Raw genomic sequence first — 25,507 nt, 5'->3', positions numbered from 1 at the left:
AGATAAAGAAAACTTAAAGAATGCCATCGTAACACAGGAAGTTGTAGAAGTAGCAGTGCAGATTTCTGTCTCTCAATCGCCAATACTCAATATCTTAGGTGACTATAAGCTCTCAGATGTATGGTCTTTCCCATGGGAAATACTAATCACGCAGTCTCCAAAGATTTCCTGACACCTTGCTTAAGAATGCAGATTTTAACCTTGCTGCCTAAAGCAAATTCTAGATTACTTTGCTTCCCTCCACAGCCGCAACTCATCGAGATTCCTCCCTGCCTGTCAGATTGTTGCATAATTTTATTCTGCAGCAGTCAAGAGACTTGCAGCGCTCTCCAAGGACAACAACGTTTCAGGTGCAAGGCAGGTACCTTCCCCAGGTTTTGAGACACAAGCGGGACATTTGTAAAGCAGCTGGAAATGTCCCAGCACAGGCCACTGCGGCCTGGAATGGTGAACTCCTGGGGGGTGGCAATCAGTGCAACTAACACAGGTCAGTTCAAGTAAGTTAACTCATGCAGTTGCCCTCCCACTTCAATTTTCCATTAATGTGATCCAAATGCTCTCATTATAAACAGAGTATTTTAGATTTAGACAAAGCGACAGTAAAAATGCTTAGAATTACACAAAAGAACACTCCTGTAAATGGCAGCAAGTTGCAACTTTCGTGTCTTATTCAGAAAACAAATAAACACTAACTTCATGTCAACTAAAAGGTAAACAAATGCTTTTTCTCCCTGTTATATGTAACTAAGCCCAAAAAGCTGAAAAACTTCAGTCTACTCTATATCATGCAACAACATTGTTGGTAGTCAAAGTTGGTACTAAATATTATTTTCAAGAATGCATAAAGCAAACCCTGAAATTGGAAGGAGTTTCTGCTCCACTGGAGATCTGAGCAGGTCCTCCCTCTGCAAGAGACCTTCGATTGATACTCATTTTCTTACACTAAAGAATGTTTTTAATTTCTGGGGGGTTTTTTGGTGAGCGTTTTTTGTTGTTGGGCTTTTTTGTTCGTTTGCTTGTTTTTAATGGAAACTTGATTATTGAATCAAGTTCATTTTATGATTTGTGTGTTTGCTTGCCTAGGTGAAAAAACAAAGCAGATCTATTCCAAATGCTCTGACAGAACAGACAGCTCTAAACTATTTCAAAACAGACATTGCCAGCTTTGGAAAACTAAAACACCTGATGTAGAAGCCAGATCTTGCAGCCAATAATTTCAAAGCTGCTGGATCAAACAACTGATGGTAAACATGCTGGCATTTGGGGTTTTTTTCCTTTCAAACCAAGAAATGGTAAAAAAAAGTTCACAACTTCAGATATTTACATTTCATGGATAATAGTGTGCACAGTTCAGCATAGACATGCTACTTGTACAAAGCGTTTTCAGTTTTCTGATAAACAGTTTTTGTTTTGACAACACTTGAAGCTGTGAATAAGTTCAGCTCTATGAACAAGATAAAAGAGAGAAGGATCATAAGCAAGAACCTCAGGAAAAAAAATTCAAAACATGAAAAATGTTGTGTTAAGTGTCCAATCTCAGTCTTTTCAGTAAGTTCTACAAAAGCTGCATTATAAAAGGTAGGTTTACTTTCTCAAAGCACTAATACATAGTTATACACATTGAAATTAATTTCCTATTAAAAACACAGTCAGGAAAGGCAATTGAAGCCCAGAATACTGCAACACTCTAGTTGTAAAAAGGGGTGGGGGGGAAAATAGCAGTCAAGGACAGAAGTACAAATACTATTTATAGGAAACTGTAACGACCTGGAATCCTTTTTTCTACCACTTGTGACAATGAGGAACTCTGTGGAAGGTGGGGGAGGAGGGTGTAAGAGAAATCAAACTCATCTCCTAAGAATCCAAGAGATTTCAGACGCTGTTCACACCAAAATTTTCCATCTCACTGCTTAACCTTCAAGCCCCCGACACAGGATCATTCACCACCTTTTTCATTAAACACTTTTAGATGCATTAGAGGCACTCAGCAAGAGATATGCACAAATCAGCAGTATTGCAAAGCCTAAAGAATCCTCTTACTATATAAAGAATATCTTACATCTTCAACTAATCACTTTAGTTATTAAGCACTTTTTGAAAGTAATGTGTCAATCTCTCTTAGTTGAAAATACATTACAACTTCCCAACCCAAGTACAGCAGTTCAAGGATACTTTTAAAAAGCTGTATTTTAGACTGCTATACAGAGTCTTAACGCAGCATGACACAGCAAGACACAGCAAGGTAAACATCTTTGTTTCCTAACGCTAACCCACTCCTGAATCCCTCCTGCACTGTCTCTTCCCAGAGAGACTCCCGGTAAAAACATACCTTGAGATAGAAAAACACATTAACTAGATAGAAAATACTTTGCCGTTTTTCTTGGTAATTTACTGACTGTATACAGATTCTTATTTCTCATTTAAAAAAAAAAAAAAAATCAATCGTGACATTATTTCATTTCACAATACCTCCAGAATACATTTAAATCTCCCTTAATTTTAAAGTAAAAGCCTCATTTGCAATCATATCAAAGCAGCATTTCCTTGTCATCTAATTACCTGTGCAGCAGAACTTTACAGGCCATCCTGATGATTTTTGCCAGCCCGAACGAGCACTGGAGGTAGAGCTGCTTGATGTGCATGGCCGGGCTGTGCGGGGCTGGCGGGGCCGCTGCGCCCAGCCCTGCAGTCTAAATAGAGCCCCACTGCAACATGAGGTCACTCCTGACAAGCAGCTGCCCAATCAACACGGGAAAAGCTTTTCCCCAACATGTTTTTCACCGATTTTCTAGGATGGAAGTAGGGACAAGTATTTGGATGTTAGGGAAAGCATTGAGCTAAAAGAATAATGTATTTTCTAGCAATCCAGGGAATTGTGGCATTTGGCTAGCCTTGCTCGGCTCACTTAGTTGCTGTTAATATTATTGGCTCTCACTGTTCAGAGCTCATTAGAACAAAAAAAACACGTTAAAAATATCACACAAGCAGTGAGGAGTTCGCCCTTGTTGTTGCATTTAATAAAAAGCAAACTGTTTACAGAACTTACTACTTGTCATATCTCATATTTTACACTTAAAATTTTGAAAAGCCCTACGAAAAAAATCAAGAGATTTTTATATCAGGCTTTTGACTGACAATATTTGAGATTAAGTGCAAGAAGTAATGCACATACTGGTTGGCAAAGCACAGTGATGAAAAATTTGGAGTTATGACCGAGCAGGATTCTGAAGTGATTATTTCAACAGCACGTCTGAAAAGTCAGCTGCAATGCTGAGTCAGTTTCTTTCTCCGAAAGTCAGACAGCAAAATCCAAAGAGCCTTGGCAAAAAGGCTTCCAATAACCGACAACACGATATTTCCTTTACGTACTCAATGTCAGCTCCTGGGCAACAAATGCTCCCTGATTCAGTTAACGGGCTCAAAGATCAATCAACAGGTTCATTTTAAATACCATTTTCAAGCAATCACTGAATCACCTGCATTAATGATTATACCAGATTTCTCTCACACTCAGCCAAAAATTAGCACCAGGCAGTGCATGAAGGTCAGATGTTTCACAAAGAACAAACAGAAAGGATGAAGAAAAAAAGTAGCGAGCAAAATTATGAGCAAGGTACAGCCAAATAACTAGAAGAAAGGTCATATACCCCACTGTATGGCTCAAGATAACCAATCTTTAACATGCAGAACATGCAACCTCAGCGTCCTTTTCCCTCTCTCCACAGAGACCAAAAATTTACAGACATTCAGTTCCCAGAAATCTGACAACAGCAGAGGCAACAGAACTACAAGTTAAGGAACAACAAGAATCATAATTGATATCCTCTTCTCCTCTTCTTCCCTTATTAAGCTGCTGCAGGCCCCATGGCAACACAAACACCCCAATAAACCTGCGCTAACATTTACTTTTCCTTTTTTTTTTTTTTGACAACAAGAAACTATTTATAGAAAAAAAAAGCCATTAAATGCATACTATGAAAGCCTTTAAGTTTGAGAAAAATATTTACAGTATTCACAGTGGTTAAAAGTTTAATAAAGCGTACTTTCTCATTCTCTGTAATTTATTTTCTTTAAATGTTTCCTGCAGTTGTTCTGGTTTTACAGTCAAAATTTTTTCTTCTTCTACAGGATTCTGCCCTATCCTTCCCCACAAATTGTCTAAAATGCCAACCATAATTAATGTCTATTAATTTTTAATTAACCCTAAACATTGAGTAAAAATGTTTTTTCTCTTCAGGCTACCAAATTTAAACTCTCAAACAGGTCGAGTTTGTCACTATTGCTGTGCTTACACTTTCCACAACTAACTAAACACCTGTGAGTAGTTAAATTGTTTTAAGACTTTAATTGGAAGACAGAACACTTTTAGAGAAGTTCCAATTGCAGCAACTTTTCTCTAAGTCAAACCAAAATTAACCATGTATACTGCTGAATAGGATAATTAACAACTAAAATAAAATTTAAATTACAAAACAGAATTATGTTTCATTATTTTATATTGTACAAATTCCTGCTATAAAGTAGAAGGAAGCGTGCAGCTAACCAGCTGAACAAATTTCAACCTGAAATCCAAACTCTTGAGTCAGTCTTAGGCACAAAACTTATCCTGCATTTCTTTTGCCTTTAGTCATACTTTTATTATAGATTCTTCCTCACCCCACCCTACGAGTCCTGACACGCAGTGCCGATACCTAACACACGCTATGTAAACTATCATACAAGTAAAGCAGTCTTAAAAATTAAAACTTGTGTAGTGCAAGCATGTAAAACATGAATGTGTATATTACCAGCGAGTGCAAATAATCTCTCAAATGGAAGCAGCATTTCCAGTTTGTGCATCTCCTCCTTTGAGAACTGGTTTTAATTAAAAGCTGACTCCTACTCCACCACTCCTGCCTGTACTACACTTTGCAACTTCCAAGCTTGCTCAGAGCTCTAGACCAGTAGAGCCTCTCCAAACAGCTCCCTCTGCAATCCAGCCCTTAGGCAGGTAACACAGGTCCCTCCAGCTTCAGCAGCGTTATACCTGTTCGGACAATGCAAAACCTTGGCTTTCTATGCATTTTTCTAATAACTTTTTTCTAAAAAGCAGTTAAATTAAACCTCAACTGGTGCATAGGTGCCAGTCATGTAACTCCTGCATTGATGTAACAAAGAAACATCAGCCTCCAAGATACATTTAGTTGGCAGAGGTTAAATTAACTGAACATCTTCAGGTGTTTTACAAATACACATTAGCAAGTCAATTTTCACAAAACAGCATATTGAGAGCCTTCACTGCAACTCAAATTAAGGAGACTTTCTGGGCCCTCAAGTGTTTTTGTAAGCAACTCATTCTATGAAGTCTCACATATAACCTTACAAAATGTCATCTTCAAAGTGCTCACAATTTCTTCCACACTGCTCCTACTACAGGCCTTTCTAGAATGTCTAAATTCCAGCCTTGAAATCATTAATGGTCAATATTATCCCAGTTGCTCTCCACTATACTTTTGGACACATATAGTTCCTCATCACCCCTGGTGCTTTTTCTCTCTAGTATATTTTCAGGAAGAAATCACATCTACAGAGCCCTCATTACAATTTCTTATGAAAAATATTCCACCATAATCTAGTGAAAAGAGAAAGCACTCTCCTCATCTAACACCTGACCAAACTGGGCATAAAAAAATCCTGGACAAACAAATTCCCACAGGTTTAGAAAAGAATTAGGGTCAGGTAAGGATATGCCTCTGCTCACTAGCACGTGACAAGAAAGAGTCATAGGATATCCTAGTTCTACAGCTTCAGTTTGTAGACACCTCCACTTAGGCTGACAGCTTCTCTCTCTCAGACAGAACAGACTGGACTCCAAACTTAAACCCAAACTTAAGGGAGAAACAAGTTACCTTGTTGATGCTGTAACACTCCTGGAATCCGAGAGACCCCCTGTCATATCTAGATGCACCACAGCTGGCCCTTCAACAGGTTTCTCCGTGCCATCTTCTGGAAGTTCTTCAGACTGCTCAAGCTTTACATCTTCCTCCTCTTCCAAGAGATCGTTTATCTAATAAAAAGAATTATTCGCAGTCAATGCCTTGTAAAGTTATTTTAAGAGGTCCAAGGAATTAAAAGAGCGTGAGAAGTATAGGAACAACATACTTGTGGTTTTTCAATTTTAGAAAAACAGGCACATTATACTTGCTTTTATGTAAAATCATACACCCCACATCATAAATAAGCTACACAATCCTTTTCAAACATTGGACCAAAACCAAAAAGAAAAGCACCTTTGATGCAGTAAATGAACACAAGCAGAACCAAGAAACAACAAAATCCCAGCAAGACCAAAGTCACGAGGCACAAACCTTTCTTTCTCTACATATAAAGCAGGGATAGATAATTCCATAGGTAGTCTGATTCGTATACGAGAACCATTTTCAAACCCTTCTATGGAAGGCAATGTAGAAATCTAAGAAGCCCAATTTTAAAGTATGGAATGAGTATTTATAATGGCAAATGTAAGAGCAAGAGTACTGAGGAGTTTTTGTGAAGCCCCTTGCCTATTTTTGTTTCTGTGTTTCCAAGCACAGAATTTTTTTTTACTGAAGCAGTAAAATACAGCTAATTTAAAAACAATATAGGCAACTGACGATTCTATACAGCCACCTTCATTTTTTTAAAAAGCAACTACGTCTAAAACATGAAAAGGTAAACACAACAAAGTTGTGATTTATAAAACTACTCTGATTACTGATCTCCCAAACTTGCCAACCCAGGAATTAAAGTATCAACAGGAACCTCGAAAAAGAGAAAATCTGCCACACAAGTATAAAAGAAAACCACTCCGTTCTGAGAAGTTGAAACTTTACAAGATTAAGATAACACAGAAGGCATTTACTTATTTTTCACCCAGCACAGCCCGCTGCCAGTGACACCTGCAGCCCTTCATAGCCCACTGCTCCGGCCGGGAGGAGCAGGACCCAGCACAAGTGCACTGTTGACATCTGGTGGAGACACCACGGAAGTAAAGGGACACTGCACCAGGCCTCAAATGTCATGGGGAAAAAAAACCCAAACCACACCATTACACTCAGGAAACCCTTCTGCTAAAAGATGTAACAACCCACAGACAAGTCAGTCTTTTCAACGCAGGAGAGCACAGACTAACTACACTTCAGAGAGCAGCAACCGTCCCAAACCGAGACGCTAGTCCTTGGCCTCCAGCTGCAGAAGTTAGAGCACGGCTTTATTTCACGGCTCCCTGCAGGCAGCAGGACTGTGTCAGTTCTCAGCGCCAGACTTATTGCTGCAAGGAGCTGAGGAGACAGCAAACATGGCAAAGCTGCGCACCGCGCTGGAAGAGCTGGCGGAGCAGAAGCTGCTCCATCCAGCCCGGGCTGCCCACGCTTGGCAGAGCAGACCAACGGGTGAGCTGTTACTGCCGCCCCGGTACTTGCCTTACCTGTCTTGCTAGAGGAGAGGTTTGTGGGATAGTTGGGCTTTTAAAACTCAATATTGCTTGTTACTTTCCTTAGCAACTGCTAGTTATCTACACTTCTTCCTCTTTAAAGAAAATACATCATTTCTTAAGTCAATTGAACATCAGAAAATTCAGTTTACAGTTTTCCATATTTCTGAAGAAGGGTCTAAGCCAAGATTTTATTGATAATCCATGAACGTGGCTTTGATTATACAAAAGTACTACTTCTGTGCATTCTCTCTTATATACCATGACTTGTTAGAATTAAAAATATTTTGCCAATATTTGCATCACCATGCCACATTTTCATGTCCCTAACAACCCTCCATGTCTATTTATCCCAACATGACATAGTATTTTACTTCAGAGAGTTCAATTTGTCATGAGGAAAAGTAGAGTGATAATGGATCCCATCACTCACATGGACAGGTGAATCTGACAATCCTGACAGCTGTGTACCAGGACCTAGAGTATTTCTCTCCTACTCAACTTTGTTTCTCTTATTTTAACACTTTTTCACACCAATATAAAGATGATATTTTGAAGTCTTAGAATTAGAAACACCATTCAAAAATTTTGGCATAGGGAAACACCATTGATAACATCACCAAGTGGAGTGCAAAACCCCACATGCTTCGGTAAGACACACCTAGAAATTATTGACCAAGACCAACAACAGTATGGTTCTGTATTTGCTTAAAAACCAGTTCTCCACTCCTAAAAAGGTAATTAAAAAGTCATACTGTTTAGATAGCATAATAGCACCTATGTTGGTTTAGTCCCTATGTATTTTTCTACATAGCATAGCTATACTTACTACAAAGCAACAATTTCACAAGCATACAAATGCATTTGTGGAAATACCAGGTTCTGTCAGTTTACAAGGAACTACCAAAACGTATACCAAAGAAAACTATATTTCAACATATCTTTCATAAACATCTGTGTATAACAGATACTTCAAGTGATAATATATTGCCATTTAAAATATTTTTACCTGCTCAGTTATTGAGCTTAAATCATTAGTGGATGAAAAATCTTCTTCTTCATTTTCAAAGAATTCATAATAGTTCTCCAGAAGTCCCGCCATTATTCTGCTAACTATTTCTTGTTCTTTCAGATCCTCCACATCTGTGTAAATGCTAAAGATTTCAACATGGTTTTAGTTTCAAGATCTAAATCGAACTGTTTCCCCAAAGAACTCCTGTGTATGACCGCTGACTAGTGCCTTCAATTCACACCACTAGCCCTAATCCGTTCTCAACACACGGAACTTTAAATGTATCTTCACACTCCTGCATTATGAAGCTTTATACGAGTTTATATTCAAAAGTGATGAAGTAACAACTATTTAGTTAATTAAATTTTCATGAGGCCTACTTAAAATTCAAGTATTTTCCTGTAGAGAGGAAACCCCAGTATACATTTGTACTTTAACAGCTTCCTCCCAGAACTGCTTTCTTGCTACAAATAGTAGTCTTACACACTATCTCTAAAAAAATTTGAACCTCGGTGTAATTACAGTAATGCAACAATCAAATTAGTCCTTTCTAATGCCATAGCTCACGGACAAGCTGTTGTTTAGATATGAGCAAAAACTAAGACAAAACTGGGGTGAGGGAGTTAGGGGGAACAGAAACAAAGACACTGCCCAAAACATATTGTGTGTTTGCTGCTGTTTCTCATGCAGTAGTGAAGACTTCAGACTACAGATGTACATTGTCATAACATAAAAACACTGCAAGAACTTTTATAACTAACTTACTGAAAAACATCTGGGCCAAAGACTGCAGCTAAAGAACTTGCCGACCAAATTTCTTCATGATGTGATGCTACATTAGCTAAAAATTTACACAGAAACTTCAACAAACTGTAATTAACAGGTGGAAGCTGCTGCAAGAGGAACCTCAACTTTCTTCCAAATTCATCTTCATTATTATAATCTGAAAAATGTAATAAAAAGCATTTAATAACAGAAATAAAGTATCTGCTTTTTCACATTTTATATTTATCAACTTTTTGAAAGAGCACAAGAGAGAGAGGTGATAGACCACTTTGTACATAGACACTGAGATGTTTTGTCTAACCAATTTATCCTAAAATGTAGGTTCTAAATAAAAGTCAGAGACTTAGAGGGAAAAAACATTCTTATCTGTAACTGAAGTCCTCAGACAGTAAACCATGGATATACACCTCTGGGACACATGGCCTAGCGTGTTGGGGTTAAATTCACACTGTAGTTACTAAAATCACTTGCCTTTGAGGAACCATCATCAGGCCTGCAAGGAACAAGCCTCAAAAGTTGTATATAGTTACACAACAAGGTATGGCCTACGTCATTTTGAGAAGTAAGCTTAACTTAATGATACGGAAGGCCTGCTAAACAGGGAAATTCCAGAATGGAATCCAAAATTACTACCACTTTCGTTTTTGTGAGCAATTCCTCTGCCTAAAATACAGCTGATACTATAATTCTGGAAACTAGCCTAGATATGTCTATCAGACAGTCAAAATACCAAAAGCCAAAACCTGAACAGAGGAAACCGAAACTCTAATTTTAGTATCAGGAAATAACACTTAAAATTTTATGTGTTTTGATTTCCTTGGTACAGACAGCTTTAAATCTTTCTGAACTCACTTTACACTTTAAAAAAGACAGTAAGGACAGTAAACTGCAAGTTTAAGTGAAGTTTCTTTGCATATTTAACAAAAGGGAGCTAAATGGGGACTCACATGCTGAAGAATAACTCTCTTCCCAAAACAACCTATATGTAAATCTTCCCACAGTCATCTGTTCAAAGATGGGAAAAAATCCAATTTCTACCTATATTTTACCAGTCATAGAAGGGAATTACACTGTCACACCAAATCAGTATACCCCCATCCCAGTTCCAGTCCTGACAGGTAACCTTGCAAACCAAGGTGCACAGCAGCATCAGCTGAGCAACCAGGAACATTCTGCATTACTGGCTTAACAATCCTTTTGTTATTTATCATCTTGTTCAGGAAGAAAAAAAACAAGTAACATTTTACTAGCTAGTTAGGTCCAGTGAACAATGACATTAGCCAAGTCAAACCAAATAGCAGACACATCACTAAAGAAATTCCCTATCCACTTCAGTTTCTCATTACTGCACTGGACAAACAGATCATCAGCCTTAAGCTTCTCTGGTCAGCAGCTTCCAAAAACTGTTGACAGCTCAAGACTATTTAGTGCCTCACACGAGTGCTCAGTCTGCTCACCAGCTATCCAGATAACCACCCTGCACTCAAAGTTTCAGATATACAGGCTACGAAGGAAGGAAAATGAAGCAGCTTCACACTGCTGCAGATGACCCTCCAAGCTCAGCACTTGGTAAATACAGCATAGCAGTATATGAAAACCAGTGGTGGGAAACTGTTGAGCAACTTTGATTCCACTGGCTTTGACCAGTGTCCTAGTACTCCCACACAACAACATGGAATATTCAGAACTATTCAGCATGATCTGTGGTAGCTTCACTATTTTCCCGCATGATGGATAAACTTTGAACCTAGACTGAGTTTCCTACAAAAGACCTTTTTATTTGGATTTTGTGCTAAGAAAAGGTATATTGGAATGCCTTCTGATACACACATTATTCCATGGAACACCAAAGAAACCACAGGGCCACTAAAAAAATTCAATTTAATACTGGTTTTTGTTCTTACGATAAAAAAATAAAAACACTGAGTCAAGAACATTTTTTACCTTGAAAAAGTTGCATCAAATGTGTGTGCAAACTGCCTGGGATAACTGGCTCTGGAAGTTCTTGAAGAAAAAATCTAAGAAGGCTAATAGCTGAGGGTACATCTGCTTCTTTAACCAGGTCCACATCTTCTCCATTATCATATCGTTGCCGAAGCCACTCCACTGTCTCAGCATTCCCATTGACTTGAAAAAGTCCTTCTTGTTCCAGACCCCCTGAGTTAGAAAGACATTGCGGAAATAAGCTTTTAGGTCTACTGTGTACAAATATATGAGAAAATACTGATAATCAGATACACACAATTCACATACTCAGTGAATTACTTTCTGGGCAACAGTTTTGCAAGACTTCCAGCAGTCTTGTTCCCAGCAAACACACTCTTATGACCAGCTAACAATACAATAATAAGGTAAATGTTAGCAATACCTAAACCACACCATTTCCTATGAAGTGCCCTACTGAGCTGACTGCATTAGCTAGAAAACAGTAGTAATCGAACATAACAGAAGGAGAAAAGAAAGGAAGTATCACCAAAACAAATTGTCACATCCAACTAAATATAAGTAACTGAAGAAAACAAATATTCTTCAAAAAACACAATCTATTCTGTAAGAATAACAGCTACAACACTATTTAAAGTACAGCAAGATAATACATACCATGTTCCTCAATATAGTCCACGACATGGCGGACTATGAATGGAACCTCATTGTCTGGTTGCCCTTCTTGCTGCAGCTCATCAAGTGGAATTCCAAATATTTTGTTAGCAAGAACAGAGTTGCAGTTACTCAAGGAAGGGGAGGAGCTCTTCCTCATATCTTTTTGCAGCCAAAAATCAAAGCTGTCTTTTCTGTCAAATAAGAGGAATTAAAACCAAAAACCATACTTCAGTGTGCACTGTTGAATGTATTGATCTGTAACACAATGTGCTTTAATTATCTAATGCAAATACCCTCCACTCTTTCGCAATCAGTTCACTGATTCAATGAAAAGTTCTGTAGAAACTCCAAATACAGCTAACTAGATAAATGACTGTTACCAAGGTGTTCTGTTCAGTCCTCAATAGAGGACCAACAAGAGCATATAGCAGCAAAGGAAATTCAGAAAATTCTAGTTACAATGTCCTTACTTAAGCTCTAAGGTACTTTAGGAGGGCTAGATTCTTCAGTACATTTTCTGATGGGATATTTATCAGTCAGGCTTTGAAAATCCAACAGAAAAGCCTCTCCAGAGGAAGTGAAACTAGTGCATCATACCAAACTAAACCCCGAAGTTTTAGTTACATGAAATTATTGAGTATTTTGTGATACACAACTGCACTGCAATCAATTTCTGATATATTTGGCATTTTCTGGTCTACACAATAAAGCTTTCAACACGTACATCAAATGAAAAGATTTTACTGAAAATAAACCTCCCAAAACTATTTTCTAGATGCTCAGTGATTCCATTCTTCCTATCACACAGAAGCTCAAGCTTTATTTGCAAGTCTTTGCTTGATACAGGATCTAGATAGATAACAACGTTATTACCAAAGGCAGTGTCAGTTAAAAAAACAAAACATTGTCAAAACCAAAATATTTCTTCTAACAAAGAAAAAGCTGCCCTTTCAAAATAAACTAAAAAAAAGGAAAACATACTTACTTAAATGCAAGCAATCACTTTCATAGAGAATGGCACATAGAACAAAGTCCATACTGTTAGTCAAAGTACTGCAACCAAACTTAATTCTCTGTTTACTAATGGACTGATAAATTCCAATAGATTAGACATACTTAAGTCTCTACTTCCTTTTAATCTTTTTTTATAGCCTGAGTAAAGTAGTTTAAGAAACTTACCTCAGAGTACTTAAACAGCCGAGTTTAAAAAATGTTTTCTGCGCCAGCTGCCCTCACTGACCAAGCATTCTTTTGTCATTTATGGTTGTTTAAGATTATGGCAAAAGATCAGCCTGTAGTTCCTCATTGAAGAATAGCAGAACTCGATCAGTACTTCAGCAGTTAATCTAAAAATAAGGAAAATATTGTTAGATCATTAAGTTTTCAACACCTTTAAACTCGGTCACAAGTCTAAACATCACATTTGCGGAATTCTCCAGGTCAAATCATCACTTCCCTGTTCTGAACAAGAAAGCATAAGGACCACATTAACATGGCTCAAAGGAGGGCACACAACAAAGCAAATCCCTTTATTTGCTTAGGAGCTAACCGCGCAAACTGCAAGTTAACATGGGACATCTTAGCCTTACAGTTATGAAATTATTTTCGGACTTATCCTTTTTCCAAACGACCACGAAGGGCTAAGTAGGTTAGATAGAAGCATTTTATAGTACCTACCATACTAAAACATTTAATGGCTATAAAATTTTTAGAAGTATCTCCAGCACTAGTTTAACACATTATCTTTAAATGGCATGAACAAAAAAGTCCTAATTAAGCAACAACATCAAGAGTCAGTTGGTCTTCAGCAGTACTGATCATCTGTTCTAGAAAGTTGATTTGTGTCCTGACTACCAGTTTAACATCCAAGCGATCATCAGATCTGGGTACAGGATGGAACTTCCCCCAATTACATTCCCCAGAACCACCCACAGTTTTGCCACCTTTTAGACTCCAGATTATCTGGGCATTTTTCACGTTCTCAGCTCTCAAAATAGCTACAGACCACAGTAACAGACGTTTTGGTTTTCTGTATTACTAAAAATTTCAGTTGCAGCTTCATGACACAGTGGAGCTGATTTGATGTCCAGATACAGCCAAAGAGTCATCTCAGTCCTTTGATCTCACCCATGACCTGTGCTAATTAAACTCAAGCAACCATAACTGGGCAAAACTAGCTTGCGACGTACACACACAAACACAACACACATCACCATAACTAGACAAAGACTTTCCCTGGCTTTAAAGTATATACACTGAAACCTTCTGCTTCATAAATTGAGACTGATACGAGCATTCAGCTGACGCACTTGAAAAAGTACCTTCCCTCTCTTTGTTCCCCCACATTGGCTCTTGCTTCTATTCCACATCAGAACAACTCAAATTCACCTTCACTTTCAAAGTCCTGACAAACTACTACACTCCTGTCAGTACCAAAATACCCGTCCATTCATTAGCCTATGACACCAGGAATACAGAGTCCTTCCAATAGTTTGAATAAATAACATTTTTCTGCTCCCAATCCTCCCCAAAGTGCACCCCTGCGTTAAGGGAGCAGGCCATAAGCTGTATACAAGACTGCTTCATCCTTCTCAAAATTTTCTTGCACTGAGACCTATAGGAAAAAATATTTCAGGCTTACCAGTGTTTAAATCCTTGCCTATTCATATAAGTACTACCGACCAATATTCTTTCCTGCTCTTTGTCATCCATCTCTATCTATTGTTTTGTTTACACACAGGTTGTAAACCTGTTACACATCTCATGCAAGTGGATTCTGGTCTAAGATCAGGGCTCCAGATGAGCTGCCAACAGAAAATAAAGCATTATATTCCAGTCAACAGGCGCAAATCTGTCATTATTGGTTAGTAAAAGATGCTGCCAGATTTCAGCAGTGAAGCAGTCACAATTCATGACTCTCCTACAATTTATGAAGACACTGCCTAGCCATTTTTCTCATTATTTTGGTATACTGATTGTCAATATAATCTTTGCATGCAAGTAATTTTAATCAACCCAAATATATCACACCATTTTTAAAATATGAAGATGCACACAGCCTGTTTTCTCAAGTCCTACCAAAGTCCATCTATCCACAAGGAACCAGACAGTCTCACATTAGCCAGCTGTACAGTTCACTGCAGCTGGGAAAAAATCTTTGATGGATCTGCCACAATGCTCCAGGCTGCCTTGCTAAAACAAACAAATAAACCTTCAAAACAAACATCACCTAATAAAAAGAGCAAATTAGAAACAACCACTTTATAATTCAGCACCAAACGAACAATCTTGAAGGCCAGCTTTCTTAGCAAAGATAACTTTGCACCAAGTTAGTTGACATTAAAGCACAGCCATTTTTACCAGGTGCTGCAGACAAATAAGCTACCTGAATGTTAATTTCATTCAGGAGACATGAATAAAAGAAAAGACTTCTATTTTAACTAGCTTGGCAACGAAACGATGAAGTTGAAACACCCTGGTTGTCTCATTGTTAGAGAAAAAAACAGATTTACAACCCAAGCTGGTACTTTAAACAAAGTTTTATATGCCTTATCAGCACCTAGAAGAATTAGGGAAAGCCCAATTTTCACCCTCTCAGGTGCACACATCCTTATACACACACACACTTCAAAAATACCATAATACACAACACTTTCTTTTCAGAGCACTTAAGCCTTTTGCTTTGGTTTGACCTTCATAGGCTGTGATACAATGCATCTGATATTTACCAGGTCTAGAAAATGCTAGAAACCTTTAAAAAGTTATGTGACTTCCAGCAAGTTTTATTTCCTGTTATTTCCAACACTGTAAAACTGAAGGATAGGCTCAGAAACTGTTAATAATTAAATATTATTATCTCTACTTTTGATATTGATGAACAGCTTTCCCACTTGCCCTCCTTGACTCAGAAGTATACCACTTCAATTCAGACACGTATGAAAACCAGAACAAGATATACAACCTTTAGAATGATTTCTAGAGCCTTTTACAAATACTAAGCAATACTTTGCCATAATCAAACGTTTCAGAAAACAGGAACTGATCCATTCAATCAACTATTCTTACTGTTGTCCATATTATCCTGACCCTTTTGAACATGTGCTTTGCCCTCCGATTTCAAAACTTACATGCTTCCCAAGTCCTATCAAGAGAAACTCATGCTTTATTATAAATATTCTGGTTGCACCTTTCTCAATCTACGTTGTTACTACAAACATCTACAAAGATCCCCTAAGCTACAATAATGTTCTACAACACTTAACTACATAAAACTAAAAATACACCTTACTGTGACCACAATTTCACAAGAGGCTGAAAAAAAATCATACTATGTCCTATGCAACATCTTGAGCACAAGCATCTTAAATGAGGGTAAAATACTAAGTTTCATTCTGTATTGTGTAGTCCCTTTCTCTCATCTGTTACTTTTAAAAAATCTGGTTTGGGAGGTTTTTTTGTGCCTTTTGTTTTTAATAAGGAGTCTGGTGGGAAAACAGCACCACAAGTTTCATTTTGCCATCATAATAGCATTCACTTATCTTGGCAACTACAGAAGTATTCACACCCACATATGAAATGCCACTAAGAAAACATAGAATACATAGCTGTTAATATTTGAGGAATACATAAGAAAGTTTAGACTTAAATTCAGTTCAGCTTTTACATCACTGGCTGAACTACAAATATATGTCGTCATTTAAAATTAAAGTCCTCAGGACTCCACCACCTTTCCTTAAAACGACAAAATGAAAGGACAAGTAAAAATAAACAAGTAAAAAGGCTACAAACTGAAACCACACCACAAGAATTAAAACATTAATTCTGCATGCAGAATTTCTGCCACAAGTCTCAACTATTTAAGCAATTGCTTTATTTGCTTGTTTTGTCTAGCAAATAATTCATATTGTCTGTGAAACCAAAACTGAAGCTACCAGTGACTGCCATTCTGCTCTATTTTTAGTATATTATTTTGTGGAATAAGCAGATATCATCAGTGATTTTTCTGTAACATATAAACAATAAAAGCTAAATGTAAGATCTTTAGATAGGAAAAAAATAGTGATATAGGGCAGTAAAATCGCTTGTCCCTACTTCTCAGGAAATACATTTCAAATTTAGACTTGGGCTTTTTCAGTCCACAGTGCTGTTGTCCTTTAAGCCACCCACAGCGTCCTAAATGCTCGCTTTCTGCAATATAAGGAGGTTTATTTACAAATAAAATGCCATAAAAGCATTAAGGTGTCTCAAAAATTAGTTTTGAATTTCTTACTCTGTATTTGATAAATAAAAATAATGTATGCAGTTACTTACATGACTTACAACTAGGCAAAATCTGTGATGTCCCTCTAAATGTACATAGTAAACAAGTTTTTAAATCCAAACAAAGAATTATTTTTTTTAGCTAAGTTTCAAATGTTCAAAGTTATAACAGATTTTACAAATTTCAAAATGATGGCCCAAACTTATGACACAGATTCCAACTTGGAACCACAGAAACTTTCCTCATGTAACAACATGATCCAGGGGCGGCTGCCAGGCAAGAGCACCAGGGAGGCTTCCCCAGGGGAACACACAGCCCGTGGGGAACGGCCATGCTACACACCATTTAATTTATGGTTTCAAAAACACAGCAACCAGCACTGTGCTCTTTGCTCTTGAGTTTTATCAAGAAAAAAAGGAAACGGACTTTTTTAATGTCATGATTATAACAACTGACACTAACTGATGACTTTTATGCCATTTGTGTACTCGAATTACTGTTAGCTTCTGAATGGATGAAGTGCTTTTGGGCAGAAGAGCCTCTGCTCATTTGATTTTCAGCTTTTGTTCAACTAAGAAAAATAGATTATTTTGCTCATTTTAATTAATCTAGTCAAAATTGAAAAGATGGCCAGGTTGGGGCAGGGGACACAGCTTGGAGGAAAAATAAAACAAATTAAACAAAAAAACCCTGAAAAATACTCCACCATAAGCTTTAAGCAAACAAACAGAACACTGCCACACAGTCAGGACATAGAAAAGGATAAATGATACTTGTCTCAAGAGCACGGTTAAAAGCATGCAGAGCTCTGCGAGTACTTGAATATGAAGAGACTGAATATCCTCCAGGTAAGAATAATCAACTCAGAAGCCATATTGAAGTATTCATTAATATATTTGAGTAGTCAAAACAAAAACTATTTAAAGAAAGAAGTTTTAAAATTAGCAAGATTACCTTAAAATAGACACTTAAAGCAATATTTCCTCTTTTTGACTGCCAGTGAAATCAGCTATTGAAAGGCATTTTAGTCAAAAGTCTGGATTGGCAAAACAGATAATTTGTCTCAGTCATTTTAATTTAAGAAGTTGATCGTCTAAGGAATATATTCCCCATCAAGCCATAAGGTTTTAAAGTCAGTATAACTACAGAATTTAACTTGCACTCTTGAAGGAAAGCCCATTAAAATAAACATCTTTTCAGGCAGATGTGACTTTCCTGCTCCCTTCGTTTCTTAGTATGGTTATTAACTCCTCACTGACCTGTCTGCATATGGGTTAAATCAGAACCTAAAGAAACCACGCTTGTTGCAGTTTTGCACACAATCACAAAAGGAGTCAGAAGAAGAATGCAACACCAGCTCCTTAATTAATAAGCTCACTACTTGCATGTATGTGCCTTCACATGTTTACTCTCTCACACACACTCAAGCTCAACTCCATCATCTGCCACCAGCACTTCTGAGACAGCCTCAGAAAATACTCAATGGATATAACAGTGGTTAAACTGACAAAACAAATAAAAGCACCAAACAATACAGCATCAGATTTAGTGGAATGCAATTGTAATGCAATTTTTGTTTCCTGGAAATGCAGTGGCAAGTCTTCTCATTTACAAATTAGAACTACTCAAATTAAACCTTGTGTCATTACCATGGAAGAAAGCAACAGAACAACTCATGAAAGGTCTTCTGAAACAGATAATAAAAAACCTGACAGAAACCTGGATTTTAGTTTTAAAATTTACAAGCCAAGAAACCATAGTATGTATCAGTATTTCTTTTCCAGTCATTAAAAAGTTTAGTCTACAATTTAAGCTGGCAGAACTGGATCACACTTTCTCTGAAAAAGCTCATCATCAAACACATATCTTCACAAGAGGCATATCTAACATCCAGAAAAGTGGATAGGCTTTAGTTAGAATAAATGCAAAATTTATCAAACACACCTACAAAATTTGAAAAAGCAAATTAAGCATTTAGCAACTGTATTGCAATAACATTAAGAAAGCCCCAAATACTGTGAATGATTTAAGCAACATTTCAAAACATTCATATTTTAAAAGAGCAAGCTACTACTACCAAAATCTGTTAACTGATTTTCAAGTGTTTTGATATGCAAAGGTAACACATTCACTTACTTGATAAAATCCAAAGGCTTTTTAACAGCATTACAGCAACTCATAATCCTTCTGCAACTATACTGTAGCAAGAGGAATTAACTAAAAGCATCAGCGATACCAGACGAAAGTAGATATTTGCTTGCTGGTTCACACCCACCACCGAACCCTGCCAGATTTGCTCTCAGCTGCTGCTGCCAATGCACATGTGCAGAATTATAAGGAAACTTCCTGCTCACACAGATCCCATCACATTCTTACCAACAGCAGTTAATAAATAAAAAGGCTTTTGTATCTTGTGCAACAGCTAATTATATTCATCCTACGTGCCCCCCCCCCCAAAGTAAAGCAGTACTCCACCAACCACACACATATAATTGCCACTTCATCAGATAATACAGGGGTGCAACGGTATTAGAAAAGTACAGTAAGGTAAGAGACAGGAAGAAAATATCAGTAAAACTATGCAACCTGAGAGGTTCAAGTGATAAAACCAGGGCAGCTTAACAATTGCCACTGCTGTTAAAACAGACTTTGGAATAGAAGTCAAGCTACCTCAGAGACACCAAAAAAGCAAACTATAAATATATAATGCACTTAATTTATTATACATAAGTTATCCTATTACATACATTTATCATTGGCTTGTTTCTCCTTCTCCCAAACAGCTAAGCTGGAATATACAGTGGAACTCAACATTACAAAATACAATACAGAGCCCATTTGCAACAGAAACACAGCCTCTGTCAGAACGATGACCACATGCCACCAAAATAAGAGACGCTCTTAGCATCCCCATTGAAGGGGAAACTAACATTTTCAATGAAGAGTTCAGTTCTGTAGCAATGACTCTCTGAATTACAGTGGAAAGGGGGAGGGGGGAGGAAAAACAGAAAATTTAAAAAAGAGAGGACTGCTAATGAGATTTCTTCCACAAGCAATTCTTGTCACAACTTGATCATGACCAAATCTGAAGATATCACCAGAAATCACAAGCTTAGAAATGACATTGCAGACTAAAATTAGGTAACCTGATTACATTAAGAGAGCAACAAGACAACAGAAGATTTAATTAAACGTGAAGTTCAGCAACAAGGGGAAAAAAACTTTTAAATATACATCTTTAAAAAATATATATATGAAGGAAGAAAGAACCATATTCATAAGATTTCAGCTCTCATCTTTCCAATTTTGCCCAAGTATTATTATCCTACACAGCTGAGCACAAATTTTAATCACGAACACACTGCAGGGAATATTGAAAGGAAGAGACATATGAAAAGAACAGTGAGACTGGAACCTGGACAACATCTCAGGGTTCCCACCTGATCCCTCTTCTGACCAAGCAGCTGCCTCACCCAATGCCCTTACAAATGTCCAGACAGTGAAGAAAATAAACCATTTAAACCTCTGAATATAAAAGAGCCTCTGCAACCACGGTCTTTGTTACAAGCTGTTTGAACATAAACATAATGCAGTATCTTTATTTTAAGCTCAAGTTAGTCATCTTTTTCTCCTTTTAAGACAAATGTACCAGATAAAATTTCACACATTCACAGGTGAGAAACCATAGGAGCAGAACTGTTTGTTACTATCACAACGGAACTATTTATTTCACTATAATCAGAAAGAGGTCCTAGATCCAGCTGCAAAATATTATCCATTTCTTGTAATGAATGACTTCACCCATACATTGCAAACATCGGGTTTTTTGGTAGGGCTGATTTTTCAGCACCATAATCACCTTCTGAACTATGTTTACTAACTTTCCAGGGAGCAATGTGAAATTCTTCTATTCTCTGTCTCAATATAATTTTGACAAGAGACACAGAGCCTCTCTGATGAATAACTGATATATCAGTCACTGTAAAAACTGCATGACAAGTAACAAAACTCCCTCTTTCAGACCCCTTCATAGAGGATTCTGTACCTCCTCCTCAGGTGTTTCAGATAAAATGGGTTTTTTATAGTTCCTAAGTAACAGTCCTCCCATCTGAAATCATTAATATGTATATAACAGGGTCTGCAATACAAAAAGTTAAAAAGTTTACCATCTTTCATCCTCACAGATCCCAATACTGAATTGCCTTGCAAGCTGTCAGTTCACACTCATTCCAAAGGCTACTAGATTTTTGGTTTGTGTGCTAACATGGCAGCAAAAAATAATCTGGTGTTACCGCAGAACAGAAGGACAACCTGAAGGCATTTTCTTGCCAACATCACTTCCTCTTCCTTAGAGCTGCAGCTTCTTTTTTTTGAGGGGAGGAAAAAAAAAAAAACAAACCCGAACTAAATAATCAGACTTGGCAGGTTTTCCTCACTTTCTAATGAGCCTTCAAAGAGAGCATCACTGCTGAGCTATAAACATTTGAGCAGATATCAAAAGGTTGAGTATTTGAAAACCACAAAAAGCCTTCAAACACAGAAATGCAGGGGTTTCACCAAACTTGACTAACGTCTGTTCCAAATGCACAAAATATTTCTTTGGCCTCACCTGCTTTTGCAAACATGCTGTTATGTACATTAGAAAGCAAAGCGTCACTGCTTGAACAGGTCTCCTATTATGAGCCACTCAGGACAAACGTTAAATTAAGTATCTTAATGAGCTGTTAGAAGGGCCTGCAATGTTACAAGCAGTGCATGCAGCAAGAGCCCAAACTAAGACTGAGCAGATAAAAACTATCATTTGCCAAGCTCAGATGTTCTGACATGCTGTCCATGTCAAAATTTGCAAGCATTAGAAATTATCAGGAGCATCTCCTAGTCAACTTCTTTAAATGTAGCCACAAAACACTCTACTTGACTGATTTTTCTAAAATAATAGTGTAAATTTCCAGGTTGATGCTTTGAAAATATCAAGATACTTGACCCGTCATTATAATGTTGTCAAGACAAGGAAAGGATCTCTATGGTGCTAGACAACATAGAAAATACAGACAAAGCAGATTTTAAAAAAGAGATTCTAAATACCTTCAAATCTATCCAACAAATTTACTAGCAATGAGCAGGAAAAAAAACCCAAACAAACCAACCAAAAAAACCCACCAAATAGACTAACGAAACAACTGAATTTGAATTTGTTATAATATAGAACAAAGCAGCTTTTTTTTTCTTTAATGCTGGCAGATTAAACTGCTCAAAGACAAAAACCTTCCAACCTTAATGCTAATCCAGTTGAACAATTTATTCCAAAGTCACATGCTAACTATTCCATGCCTGACAATACTCAGGAACATAGCCTGAAAAAAAACAAACAACTGTATAGGGTTTGCTATATTCAGTTTATTTTCTTTAAACAGGCAAGAGAGATTAGGTGATATTTCCTTTCTTCATTCGTTACCTTCCCCCGCCCCTTCAGTCTGACAACAGTAACGAATTATGTAAAAATTCAAAAATGCAGCCAGAACAAGGAACTCAAGAGTAAGACAGCTGCGTATTAAAAGTTCAAGTTGCACGGTTTGATTGCAGGGGTGGGTTGTTTCATTTGGACTTTATTTCAAGATGGCATGAAATACCCTAACATTGGAGCATCTCACGTTAAAGTAAATTTTGGTAGCAAAGAGCATTTGCACTCAAATGTTTAAATCCCTCAGGGAGCTTCCAAGAACAATGGAAGCCCACACTGAGAGATTCCTCAGACGATACGTTTAGTCACAGGCTGGAGCATTAAGTCCATGAGCTAGAGCTCTTCATGCCAGCGTTGCCTTCGTATTCACAGATGTAGTGACAACCCTTCCCTAACTTCTGGAAGCAACTTTGCTGGCAGGGAGCTGCCAGGCTGTCAGCGTGCCAAGCCCCAGGGCAGGGGGACAACGCTGATCCTCCGGGTGAGGAGGGAACGGGCTCGGCAGACAACTCCGCAGGAAGAGCCAAGAGATGCCTGCTGGCTATCAGGGCTGCTCCGAGGTCCCATTGCCACCAGCGCAGCCTGGGGAACGCCCGTCCTGCTTGACAGCTCCCCCGGGAGGCTCTAGCAACTTCTGCACGGCGCAGCCCCGCGGCGCGCCCGGCTCCGCCACCACATGAGGAAGTTCCCGCGCCCCTTATCAGCGCAGCTCCCAGAAGGTTCCTGAAGCCTGACGCGACGCCCTCCCTCCCCCACAAGCCGCCTCTAACGGGGGTAACCCGGCCCGGGCCGAGCCGCCGCCGCCGCCGCCCCCGCCGCAGAGGGGCGACCCCCGCCCGGCCCGCGCATGCGCCCCGCTCCCCTCACCGTTGCCGGGTGACTCGCCCTCCCCGCCGTCCTCAGCACCACCAGCAGCAGGTTCCTCCGCCTCTTCCTACCCCGGGGGCCGGCGCGGGCCTCTCCTCGCCGCTCCGCTCTCCTCGCAGGCCTCCTCCTCCGTCGGCCGCCGCCGTCCCCGCCGTCCGCCGCGGCCTCCGCGCTGCCGACCCGGGCGCCGTCCGTCCCCGCAGCCGCTCCGTGGCTCGAGCGCGCCTGGGCGAGCAGGGGTCCCCAACGGTAGCGGCGGCGACTGGCGGAAGTGACGCGCTGACTGACAGGTGCAGCGCGCGCGCCCCCCTCTCTCGGGGTCACGTGCTGCGGGGAGGGGTCGCGGGCGGGGCGGGGCTAAGGGAGCCGGTTCCCGCCGGTGGCGGCCGCGCCCTCAGGGCGGCGGGAGGAACCGCAGGGCTCGGTGGAGGGGGCTGGGACAGCTGAGTGGGGTGGCCCGGCCCGCCCTGGTTTGGGGCCACCGTCCGTTATGGCCCCGGGCTGCCCAGAGCCTCAACCACAGCGCACCCGACACAGGGATTCATTTTTTTTTTTCCTAACCCTACAGTGACTCAGCCGTCCGCCTCGGGCTCCGCGGTGCCCGGTGTCCCCACCGCCGGCTGGGCCGCCCCACCGGCTGCTGCTCAGTTCTGCATTTGTCAAAACCACACAAAAACACTCCCCGTGCATTTCCAGAATTGGAAGCGTGAGGAGCGATCGCTCCCAAACATTTCGCAGGCGCGTGCCCGGAGTGACCCGGCGCCCTTGGACAAAGAGCTAATGCGATTTGAAATACAAAATGTAGCACCCTTAAACCGAATTAGCACAAGCAAATGACGAGAGGCGAGCCCAGAGCAGAAGCGCCAGCGCCGAGCCCGACCCTGCGGTGCCCGCATGCCACGTTGGAACCGCAGCCGCGATTGCTGCCAGCAGCCGCGGGAGGGGGGTTAATAAAGCATTTACCAACTACATCTAAATTCCCTTAAAAATCCTCGCAGGGAAAGCTTTCTTTTCCATGAAAAACTGACAGAGAATATACAAAAGAAAATAGATATATATAAATAGGATGGGATTAATTGAAAATTCTACATTGCCAATAGCTGGGAGGGTTTTGTTTCAGGTTTTCCAATATGGATTCTAAATTTTATCTAGAGGTACGCTTATAAGACTCATTAAGAGGTTTTATATTTAGAATCCAAAGAAGGAAAAGTCACAATCCCACAGTAAATTAGCCTGGTTTTAATCAGGTCTGAAATTATATTCTGCTAGAAGATTTTGTGTCACTAGGAATACAATAAAGTACGTAGGGTCAGGGAAAACGACCTCTCAGGAGGTCTGTATTTGCTGTCATTCTGCTTCCACAGCAGATTTCTCTTGAACAGTTAATAAAACTTCCTCTCCTCAGGATGAGGTTTCCAAATTTGTATTTTGTATACATAGCTGTGTTTTTTTCTGATTCATTTAGCCTCATCAACAACAATAAAGATACTGAATCAGAACAAGCTGGCAATTTTGTTGATGAAACATGGGAGAGAGCGGACTCCAGCTGGCTCTTCAGCAAATATATTGGCCAGTTGACAGGAGTAAAACGGCAAGAAACCTGACACAGAAAACACAGGTGGCAAGAGGAGACAGACAGCAGAGGCAGGTAAGCAGGCAGGGGCTGCACAGCACCTGTTTGCTGGCTTTTGAGGCCAAGACAGTGTCTTCCCTCCTCTGAACTGGCTCCGAGAACAGCATTTTGTGCCAGTTTAACCTACCTCCTTTCACACGCTTCCAGCGTTCCTTGCAGGGGGCCGACATATGCAGTTCCAGGCTGCCATTTCAGTCTTTTCTGCTCACTTTGTGTTCTCACTGTCTGTTTCTGAAAGGCTGAGGAGAACCTGAGAGTCCTGGTGCTTGAGCCACTTTTTCTAAGATAGCAAATACAGAGGGAAGGGAGGCTGCGTGGTTACACCCCCAAAATACAGCTATTGAAGGCGTCTGCCTCTCAGATCGCTGCTAAGGATTACCATGGAGCAATGCAGTAGCTGTCCCCATCTGTTTCAGGGCACAACTCAAATTTTACGG

The 25,507-nt window shown here is 39.5% G+C and overlaps 1 protein-coding gene across 6 annotated transcripts in view; it reads right to left on the bottom strand.

The window, feature by feature from the left end:
* FAM13B (family with sequence similarity 13 member B) overlaps positions 1-23,678 on the bottom strand; it is a 47,598-nt gene extending 23,920 nt beyond the window's left edge. For 3 of the 6 annotated variants that reach the window (XM_065848757.2, XM_065848760.2, XM_071814741.1), the window contains exons 1-7: positions 23,438-23,677; positions 13,029-13,195; positions 11,850-12,040; positions 11,193-11,405; positions 9,228-9,405; positions 8,460-8,604; positions 5,889-6,046 (exon numbers count right to left, since the gene is read on the bottom strand). In XM_065848757.2, the coding sequence (XP_065704829.1) occupies positions 5,889-6,046; positions 8,460-8,604; positions 9,228-9,405; positions 11,193-11,405; positions 11,850-12,006 (851 nt within the window). In that variant the 5' untranslated portion in view covers positions 12,007-12,040; positions 13,029-13,195; positions 23,438-23,677. Of the gene's footprint in view, positions 1-5,888; positions 6,047-8,459; positions 8,605-9,227; positions 9,406-11,192; positions 11,406-11,849; positions 12,041-13,028; positions 13,196-23,437 lie in introns of all 6 variants that reach the window. The other 3 variants (XM_071814739.1, XM_065848758.2, XM_065848759.2) reach the window with 3 other exon arrangements.
* Positions 23,679-25,507: the final 1,829 nt, after the last annotated feature.

The sequence above is a fragment of the Patagioenas fasciata genome, chromosome 14, assembly GCF_037038585.1.
Source record: "Patagioenas fasciata isolate bPatFas1 chromosome 14, bPatFas1.hap1, whole genome shotgun sequence".
Lineage (NCBI taxonomy): Eukaryota > Metazoa > Chordata > Aves > Columbiformes > Columbidae > Patagioenas > Patagioenas fasciata.
Note: the sequence above shows the minus strand (reverse complement) of the source record. Positions and strands in the feature narration are given on the sequence as shown.